A 10,827-nucleotide genomic window follows, 5' to 3' on the forward strand; every position below is an offset into this window, starting at 1 on the left:
CATCTGCAAAGTTTTGCTAAAGAAAGAAACCACCCCAAAACAGAGGAGGGGGAAAGGCAGAGAGGAATGTGAAGGAAAATGGGCGTTTTTTCTCCAACCATTGATGCCGAAAATGAAGATCTCAAGAAGGGTGAGAACATGTAGGCTATGTTGATGGCCCCAGCCCTCATCTTGGTGCCCCATGAGCTGGGGAGATGCTAATCACAGAATCTTAGTGGTTGGAAGGGACCTCTGAGATCATCGAGTCCAACCACAAATGGTTGGACTGTCTTGCTGGGAGCCCTCACCCTCCCAGGCACCCTCAGCAGCCATGTCCTGGCTGCCCCTTTACCTTCACAGATGAGCAGGATGTTGTTGTAACTGAATCCAATGGGACACTCGCACCTGAAGCTGCCAATCTGGTTGATGCAGACACCGTTGGTGCAGATGGCAGGGATCTCACTGCACTCGTCGATATCTGCACACAGACAACCACCTCTCAGCATCCCGGGAAGGCAAACAGGGAGGAGGGCATCCCCCAGCACTGGGAGACTGCCACCCTTGGTCATGCTAAAAAGACCACCAGATAAATAGTGGACCAGCTCTTGGAGGATTGAAACTGGACCCTGCAGATCATGCCGGGGCCACTCTGCAGAGGTCTGGGTCCCCAGCAGAGCCACACAAGACTCCAAGCTGTAGGAGCCATTCCCCAAGCAGAGCCACACAAGACTCCAAGCTGTAGGAGCCATGGGATCTCTGGGAGAGCCTGCACAGCGTGCATTGGAAGGGATCCCACCCAGGACATCCACCTTGTTTCTTCCAGGTGTGTCCCTCCAGTGCCACAGACACCTGCTCAGGCTTGGGGACCAGGCTGCAAACGGGAAGTCCAGGGGGCTACTGCAATATTGAAATGGCCCCAGGGTCCCTAACCCTGTCGCTGTGCCCAGCACTATCCACCACCAGCCCTGCACTTCCTGGGAGCAGAAGATGAACCCATCATCCTCCTCCTCAGTGCCCTGGCTGGGGGGATAAGATAATGATGAACTAATCTCTGTCTCACAAACTACCAACAAGTCCATCTTCCAAGACTGCAAGGCATCTGTAGACAGCCCACAAATCTCAGGACTTTCACCAGCTCCTCTGGCTTTCTATCTACCAAAACACAAACCTGAAACCTTGGCTCTCAGCGGTGCCCTGCTGCTGTAGGGCCAGTGCTGCTGGCACCATGAGGGCCAGGACTATCACAGGTCTCTACCTGGCCAACGGCCACTTTCTGTGGTCACTGGCCACCTCTCTCTCTCCAGGTGGGACAGCGACCGAGGCACAATTGCAGATGAGGGAAGGTCTGGGCACCAGCCACTCAGGACCTAGGCTTGAAGGCTCGGCCAGCTGCTTCCAGCCATGTCTGCCACCTCTTTTCCTTGTTTCTTCTCTGCTCAAGGGCTTAATTTACTGAAGGAGGGGAAGGGGACAAGCTCACAGGCACCGTGGGAAGGATGCAGAGGGGCAGAGAGCAGATGTGGGTCCACAGGGCATGGGGGATCTACTCACCGATGGGCTTCCCTGTGTGGATGTCAATGATGAACCCAGGGGCCTGGTTCCCACACAGGATCTGGTACTCGGCTGCAAGGGGAACACCAAGGTCATGGTCATGACTGGCAGGAACCAGGGGGACAGGGACCATCTTTGGCTGGAGTGAGTGGAGGGGGGGGTCTGACAGGCAGAAGGGGATTGGCATGGTGCTTAGCGGGGCATGGCATGGGCCAGCACATGAGGAACCCCAAGCGGGGACAGGGACCAGCTTTGGCTGGAATGAGTGGAGGGGGGGCCTGACAGGCAGGAGGGGATTGGCATGGTGCTTAGCGGGGCATGGCATGGGCCAGCATATGAGGAACCCCAAGAACACGTATGGCACCAGGCAAAGGGCTTAGACACGCGTGCACTGCAGGGCACATGCACACAATGACATGCACACACATGGCATTTGCGTGTCTTGCATGCAGGTACAGACTCACCCCTCCATGCTATGACAGCCAGCACTCCCCACTGCAACCCCATCACCCACATCCAGCTGACACATCATCTCCTCTCCATAGATACCATCCTGGTCCCCAATGTCCTTCCAGCATCCCCACAGCGCTCACCCACAAGTGCTGCCACCAGACATGATGCTCTCTCCTGTCCCCCTCTATTTTCCTAGTGCTGTGCCTCAAAGTGTACAAAATTGCTGGAAAAGTGAGGGGGCAGCCATGGTATGAAGGTGCCCTTCCAAGAAGGTTGACTTACGGCTGGCTGGTGTGGGGCAGGGCTCGCATGGCTTGTTCCAGGCCTTGCCGATGTTGTAGGAGCAGCAGCACATCTTCTTGGTCATGTTGAAGGAGAGCTCGTTCTCGCAGGTGTCGTTGTAGTTGCGATAGCACACGCTCTTCCTCATGTCTGCAAAGGCAGCACAGATAGTGTCTCGCTCATGCCAGCCCTGGGAATGGTGCTACCAACACTGGAAATGGGAGCTACCACCAGCCCCAGGAATGGTGCTACCACCAGCCCTGGGAATGGGAGATACCACCAGTCCTGGGAATGGGAGATACCACCAGCCCTGGGAATGGTGCTACCACCAGCCCCGGGAATGGGAGCTACCACCAGCCCTGGGAATGGTGCTACCAGCCCTGGGAATGGGAGATACCACCAGTCCTGGGAATGGGAGATACCACCAGCCCTGGGAATGGGAGATACCACCAGCCCCGGGAATGGGAGCTACCACCAGCCCCGGGAATGGCGCTACCAGCCCTGGGAATGGGAGATACCACCAGTCCTGGGAATGGTGCTACCACCAGCCCCGGGAATGGATGCTACCAGACACAGGAATGGGAGCTACCACCAGCCCTGGGAATGGGAGCTACCACCAGCCCTGGGAATGGGAGCTGCCACCAGCCCTGGGAATGGGAGCTGCCACCAGCCCTGGGAATGGGAGCTGCCACCAGCCCTGGGAATGGGAGCTACCACCAGCCCTGGGAATGGGAGCTACCACCAGCCCTGGGAATGGGAGCTGCCACCAGCCCTGGGAATGGGAGCTGCCACCAGCCCTGGGAATGGGAGCTGCCACCAGCCCTGGGAATGGGAGCTGCCACCAGCCCTGGGAATGGGAGCTACCACCAGCCCTGGGAATGGGAGCTACCACCAGCCCTGGGAATGGGAGCTACCACCAGCCCTGGGAATGGGAGTTACCACCAGCCCCGGGAATGGGAGCTACCACCAGCCCCGGGAATGGGAGCTGCCACCAGACCCAGGAATGGGAGCTACCACCAGCCCTGGGAAGAATGGGAGCTACCACCAGCCCTGGGAAGAATGGGAGCTACCACCAGCCCTGGGAATGGTGCTACCAGACCCAGGGCGCTCATTGCTGGGGATATGCCAGACTGCCCTGTCCTGGTGCTCAGGGACTGCAGGTGACACGCAGGGGACCCCAAAGTGGCTGCAGTGGTGAGGTGAAACCCTTCCCCAGTGAGAGCCTTGGGTCCTGCCCCATAGCAGGCAGAGACGATGCTCTCCTGGGTCTCCCACCACCCTATGCCAGCTGCTCTCCTTATAACTGCTGGCAGGCAAGAGTTAGCCACACTGGCACAGGCAACGTGCGTGGCGTAGGGATGTGGTGAGGCACTGGTGGACTCAGAGGTCCCAAATCCCAGCCTTGGCTCCCATCATTTCTGCTCCATCCCCTCAGCCACGTTGCCCAAAGCACAGCCCAGGGGCCGGGCACAGGCAGGGCATGGCCAGACCCCTTCCCTCAGGCTGGGACCACGCCGTACCCATGCAGTTGTTTCCTCCGTTGACTTGCATGTACTCGGGGGGGCAGACGCAGGTGTAGTTGCCCAGGGTGTTGTAGCAGGTCCCAGGGCCACAGATCCCAATGTGGGCAGAGCACTCATCAATATCTGCCAAATAAAGGAGACGTGAAGTCAAAGTGGTGGGCACAGGGAGAGAAGGGCCTGACACGGGGTTGGGGGAAGGTTTGGCACCAGGTTTGGATGAGCCTGTGATACGGTTTGAGAAAACCCATAACAGTTTATTGTCGTTTAGACAATTATTCTATCACCTGATGACTCGTCCCCACCTGGAAAGGGGAATTGGGGAAAGCAAGGAAACATGAGGGTTGACATATAAATAGATTTAATAGGGTAAGACTAAATAATTAGCAATAATACCAAAGAACCATTATTAATCCCGATACTAATATAAGATATAGAAGGATTATATTCAGCCAATTCTATTGTAGGAAGCTCGACACTCCCAGCAGGGACAGCAAATGCGGGACAGTGAGAACACTGTGGCTTTAGGAGGAAAGGAAGGGCTCAGGGGTCTGGCACCAGGGCAAGTAGGTCTCTGGACCAGCCACCATCAAGGGAGAGAGAACTACACAGCAAATCTTTCTAATTTATATCAAATGTCACATTCATGGTATCAAATAATCCCGTTGGCAGCCTGGGTCAAATGCCCGGGTCTCGCTCCTCCTCATCCCTGCACCTGGCAAGGCTCAAAAACACTGAGACCTTGAATCCCACAGAGCCTGGCTGGCTATAAAGTAAATATTTTCACGAATTCAGACACTAGAGTCTTCTAAAAGTGCTGTTTTCCCCAGCATTAGAAGACAACTTAGTCCTGTGTCACTCAGGCCAGGAGAGCCTGGCACGGGGACCAGGCTGGCCCAGCACTGGGAAAGGGGACAGGGTTTGTGATAAAGATGGGAAGGCTGGAAGAGAAAGGGGGAGGAATTCTGCCAACTGCTCCTAGGGCAGCCCAGGAACACATATGACTGTTGCACACACATGTGTGCCATACACCCCAGGCACACAGACGAGCACAGGCCCCACAGTGTAGTTACCTTCGCAGATGCGCGTGTCCTCGTTGAGGTAGTAGCCAAGGGGGCACTCACACTGGAAGCTGCCAAAAGTGTTCACACAGTTGCCTCCCTGGCAGAGGCCCGGCAGCTCCTGGCACTCGTCGATATCTGTGGAGGGAGAGCAGCCAGGGGGTGTTCACTGCCCACCAGACCAGACCAGGCAGTGCCTCCACCCCAGGATCACCAGTGGGTTCATCCCACCACATCCAGCCCTTGCTGGCTACCAAGTAGCTCATCTAGGTGGCCAGAGCACGTCCAAGGAGAGCACACCATCATTTGGTGGGCTTCCAGCCAGCCCAGTGCCACAGCAGACAGTGCCCACACGGGGCTGGGTCCCCCAAGCACCCAGGTTCCTGGTGAGGGGACATGGGGACCCTCCAGGCTTACCTTCCAGGATGACAGTGATGGGATTGGGACGGAAACCTTCTCCTCCAGGGCACAAGGTCTTGTACTCGGCTGTGGAAAAAGTCAGTCAGGGGGATCCTCAGCTAGGAGGATCCCATGAAATGGGAGGGGTAGGGAGAACCAGGAGAAACCCAGGAGAAACAGGCCATGAGGATGGTGGCAACACTCCAGATGGAGCGGCCTGACTCCCATCACATGTCAAACAAACTTAGCCACCCCATTTCTGCCTGCCCACCCTTGATTGGGATTATTCCACATCCCACTGCCCTCCCCCAGCCTACTGTGACCAGGAACAAAGGATCCCAACTTGGAACCCCCAAGCCACAATCAGTCTCCCCGTGGTCCAGATGGAGCAGCCTGACTCCCATCACATGCCAAGCAAACTTAGCCACCCCGTCTCTGCCTGCCCACCCTTCATTGGGATTATTCCACATCCACTGCCTTCCCCCAGCCTACTGTGACCAGGAACAAAGGATCCCAACTTGGAACCCCCAAGCCACAATCAGTCTCCCCTGCTCTCCCCTGCCCTGGTCATCATACACTGACACAACAGGGTTGCCTTCTTCTCCCTCAGCTTCCCTTGCTCCAGGACCTTGATCCTGTACCCAGGACCCTGATGCTGGACCCAGGACCCCCAGCCTGAGTTGAGAAGCTGCAGGGAAGTGCCCCTGACTCTCTCCCCTCATCTGGCCCATGCCCAAGTTCACCCCAGACATTTTCCCAACTCACTCGTGTTGGCTGGAGGACACAGCTCACAGGGGTTGCCCCATGCACGACCCAGTGAGCAGCAGCAGGATGCCCGGGTGACCCCAACTCCGATTTCTGCGCTGCAGGAGATGCCCCCATCTCCTCGATCCTGGGTGTCCAGGAAGCAGTTTCCAACACGGGTATCTGCCCAAAGACAGCAATCGATGAGTAAAACCTGTCCAGAAAAGACTTGGTGCACAGGAGGAATGAACAGGAGTATGGCCTCAGGAACAGAGAGAGGAACAAGGGCCTGGTCCTGCCCCAGAAGCCCACACTGCCAGCTACCTGTGTTGTAGGAAACCATGTTCAGGCTCTCCTTGCAGCTCATGGCTTTGGGAGCCCTTCAAGAATAAAGTGTGCCCAGCTTGTCTGGTAAAAGCCACGATATGTCATTCTGAGGTCATAGCACAGTGGCCTGTCTTCAGTCTGGCTGGGGAGCATGACCCAAATAATGATACCTAATCCAGGGCTTTTCAAGAAACAAAGACCTAAGAATAGCTCCAGAGGTTTCCAGGAATAACACTGCTTCCACCAGGAGAGCACCCACACTGGTGGCACAAAGTGGGCCAGGCTCAACAGGAGGTAGGGACTCTTCTACAGCTTCTGCAGGGTTAAGTCCACCATGGACAGCCAGGTATTTTCAGGGCAGACTGTGGTCAGTCCCCTCAGTCTCTGGTAGTGGCCAGTTCCAGCTACACGGGACCAACAAGAAGGTCAACCAAGTTCTTGGATGGATCAACAAGAAGGTCAACCAAGCTCTTGGATGGAAGGTGTGCTCTCCACACAGGTCCACACTCACCCACACAGCCCACGCCAGTGGGGTTCAGCTCGAAGTCCTGTGGGCAGTTGCAGAGGTAGCTGCCAGGGGTATTGACACACAGGCCATTGATACAGTTCACGGGGTCTGCACATTCATTGATGTCTGAAAAGATGGAAAGATGAAGGCTGAAAAGAAAGATGGAGACTGCCACAGAAACCACAGCCCCAGCCCTGAGCCCTGAGCCCATTGTGTGTTTGGGGTGTATCCCCACCACCGTGGTGTTTCTAAGGCTCTTCTTGTGATGGTGGCCAAAGCCAGTCCAGAAACAGACCTTGCCTTGTCCTACCTCACACCACCCTGCCCAGAGTCAGAAGAAAGGAGCAGAACCACACCAAGATTTCCCTCCTACCCACTGAAGGCCCACCTTCCAGCAGCATCGAGGTCTTGCCAAGGGCAAAGAGACATCACCCAGGGACACTAAACCAGCTTTAGGCTGCTCGTGCCATGGTTGGGCATGTCATGGTTGGGGCAAGCTCACACCAGCAGATCCCATAGCAGTGATCCTCATCCCACAACCCCATGAAAGTCCTCTACCTGTGCAGTTGCCTCCACTCCTGTCCAGTTCATAGCCATCATCACAGGCGCAGCGAAACATCCCGGGCAAGTTCTGGCAGGTCCCAAAGACACAGATATTCTGGAAGGTGCATTCATCAATGTCTGCAAAACAGGAACAGCTGAGTACTCAGGATCCTGCAGGATGGGGACCAACTCCTGTAAGCACCTCAGGAGCTTTGCACCACCAGCTGATGGTGGGTCTTGCTTAGTAATGGATCGGGTGGTGACAGTGCAGTGGAGAGACCCAGGACCAAAAGGAGGTGGACACTGGATCTCCTGGAGCAGCAGTCAAAGCTCTGGGCACTCACCCTGGCAGGCCTTGCTGTCCTCCGTGGGGTTGAAACCCATCTCGCACTCGCAGCGGTAACCCCCAGGTGCGTTGAGACACTGTCCATTCTCGCACAGGTTCACATTGTCTGCACACTCATCCACATCTAGAGAGTCAAGCATGAGAAGGACATTCAGCTCTCCCCTGCCCTGGTCATCCTGCACTGACACAACAGGGTTGCCTTCTTCTCCCTCAGCTTCCCTTGCTCCAGGACCTTGATCTTGTACCCAGGACCCTGATGCTGGACCCAGGACCCCCAGCCTGAGTTGAGAAGCTGCAGGGAAGTCCCCTGACTCTCTCCCCTCATTTGGCCCATGCCCAAGTTCACCCCAGACATTTTCCCAACTCACTCGTGTTGGCTGGAGGACACAGCTCACAGGGGTTGCCCCATGCACGACCCAGTGAGCAGCAGCAGGATGCCCGGGTGACCCCAACTCCGATTTCTGCGCTGCAGGAGATGCCCCCATCTCCTCGATCCTGGGTGTCCAGAAAGCAGTTTCCAACACGGGTATCTGCCCAAAGACAGCAATCGATGAGTAAAACCTGTCCAGAAAAGACTTGGTGCACAGGAGGAATGAACAGGAGTATGGCCTCAGGAACAGAGAGAGGGACAAGGGCCTGGTCCTGCCCCAGAAGCCCACACTGCCAGCTACCTGTGTTGTAGGAAACCATGTTCAGGCTCTCCTTGCAGCTCATGGCTTTGGGAGCCCTTCAAGAATAAAGTGTGCCCAGCTTGTCTGGTAAAAGCCACGATATGTCATTCTGAGGTCATAGCACAGTGGCCTGTCTTCAGTCTGGCTGGGGAGCATGACCCAAATAATGCTACCTAACCCAGGGCTTTTCAAGAAACAAAGACCTAAGAATAGCTCCAGAGGTTTCCAGGAATAACACTGCTTCCACCAGGAGAGCACCCACACTGGTGGCACAAAGTGGGCCAGGCTCAACAGGAGGTAGGGACTCTTCTACAGCTTCTGCAGGGTTAAGTCCACCATGGACAGCCAGGTATTTTCAGGGCAGACTGTGGTCAGTCCCCTCAGTCTCTGGTAGTGGCCAGTTCCAGCTACACGGGACCAACAAGAAGGTCAACCAAGTTCTTGGATGGATCAACAAGAAGGTCAACCAAGCTCTTGGATGGAAGGTGTGCTCTCCACACAGGTCCACACTCACCCACACAGCCCACGCCAGTGGGGTTCAGCTCGAAGTCCTGTGGGCAGTTGCAGAGGTAGCTGCCAGGGGTATTGACACACAGGCCATTGATACAGTTCACGGGGTCTGCACATTCATTGATGTCTGAAAAGATGGAAAGATGAAGGCTGAAAAGAAAGATGGAGACTGCCACAGAAACCACAGCCCCAGCCCTGAGCTCCGCACTGTGTGTTCAGGGTGTATCCCCACCACCACGGTGTTTCTAAGGCTCTTCTTGTGATGGTGGCCTGAGCCCATTGTGTGTTTGGGGTGTATCCCCACCACCGTGGTGTTTCTAAGGCTCTTCTTGTGATGGTGGCCAAAGCCAGTCCAGAAACAGACCTTGCCTTGTCCTACCTCACACCACCCTGCCCAGAGTCAGAAGAAAGGAGCAGAACCACACCAAGATTTCCCTCCTACCCACTGAAGGCCCACCTTCCAGCAGCATCGAGGTCTTGCCAAGGGCAAAGAGACATCACCCAGGGACACTAAACCAGCTTTAGGCTGCTCGTGCCATGGTTGGGCATGTCATAGTTGGGGCAAGCTCACACCAGCAGATCCCATAGCAGTGATCCTCATCCCACAACCCCATGAAAGTCCTCTACCTGTGCAGTTGCCTCCACTCCTGTCCAGTTCATAGCCATCATCACAGGCGCAGCGAAACATCCCGGGCAAGTTCTGGCAGGTCCCAAAGACACAGATATTCTGGAAGGTGCATTCATCAATGTCTGCAAAACAGGAACAGCTGAGTACTCAGGATCCTGCAGGATGGGGACCAACTCCTGTAAGCACCTCAGGAGCTTTGCACCACCAGCTGATGGTGGGTCTTGCTTAGTAATGGATCGGGTGGTGACAGTGCAGTGGAGAGACCCAGGACCAAAAGGAGGTGGACACTGGATCTCCTGGAGCAGCAGTCAAAGCTCTGGGCACTCACCCTGGCAGGCCTTGCTGTCCTCCGTGGGGTTGAAGCCCATCTCGCACTCGCAGCGGTAACCCCCAGGTGCGTTGAGACACTGTCCATTCTCGCACAGGTTCACATTGTCTGCACACTCATCCACATCTAGAGAGTCAAGCATGAGAAGGACATGGTGTCCACCCGAAGATGGGAGCTTCCCTCAGCTTGCCCAGAAAATTCCCACCAGCTTGTTCCCACCCCTCTGCTGAGGGGTGAGGAAGGGACTGCAGTACTTCTCTTTACCTTGATCTCCCCCCAAACACCTGCTGAGAAGAAGGTGGATCCCTGCTGAGGGTTTGGAGGGCAGTTTGGAGGGACATCTAGTTTGGGGAACCCCAGCCATGGGCTTCCAGGTGCTGAGCCAGGCTGGTGATTAAGAGGAGGTGACCCTATGTCCCAGCAGGGTGTTGGTTGAGTCTACAGGCCTCACCTGAACAGGAGAAGCCATCCCCGTTGAAACCTTCTCGGCAGGCACAGCGGTAGGAGCCCGGGGTGTTGACACAGTTGGCATTCAGGTTGCATTTGTGTTCTTCAGTTGCACACTCATCCAGGTCTGCACAATGAGAACGCTCTCGTCAGTGTTTTGCCTCTTGCCCTTCCTCTAAGCCTGGGCAGGCAGTGTAGGGTCCCAGGGGGCACACAAATTGCCCAGGAGATGGCAACCTCTGGGCACCTGGAGCACTTGTGAGGCTCTAACACATCTCTGTGAGCCCCTGTGGCCACGAGACAGTCCCCTGGCAGTGCTGACAGACAGTGTGGCAGCCAGACACTTTCACACACACATTGCTAGCACCTCCCAGTTCAGACACACGTATCTGTACAGCCCTACATCCCTTCATACACACCACACACCTCCCACACGTGTGTATCCCTCCGTACCCACCACACCATGCCCCAACACAACACCACGCGGCCACATCGCCAAGCTGACAATGACATTCAGCCATGCTCACCTC

At 55.8% G+C, this 10,827-nt stretch overlaps 1 protein-coding gene across 1 annotated transcript in view; it reads right to left on the reverse strand.

Annotated features, from left to right (window-relative positions):
• The window catches only part of FBN3 (fibrillin 3), a 150,774-nt gene that overhangs the window by 31,945 nt on the left and 108,002 nt on the right, over window positions 1–10,827 (reverse strand). The window contains 6 exon segments of the mRNA XM_014949684.1: window positions 332–457; window positions 1,531–1,602; window positions 2,266–2,415; window positions 3,786–3,911; window positions 4,859–4,984; window positions 5,264–5,332. Of these exon segments, the coding sequence (XP_014805170.1) occupies window positions 332–457; window positions 1,531–1,602; window positions 2,266–2,415; window positions 3,786–3,911; window positions 4,859–4,984; window positions 5,264–5,332 (669 nt within the window).

Source organism: Calidris pugnax, unplaced genomic scaffold (assembly GCF_001431845.1).
Source record: "Calidris pugnax isolate Ruff unplaced genomic scaffold, ASM143184v1 scaffold173, whole genome shotgun sequence".
NCBI classification, from domain to species: Eukaryota; Metazoa; Chordata; class Aves; order Charadriiformes; family Scolopacidae; genus Calidris; species Calidris pugnax.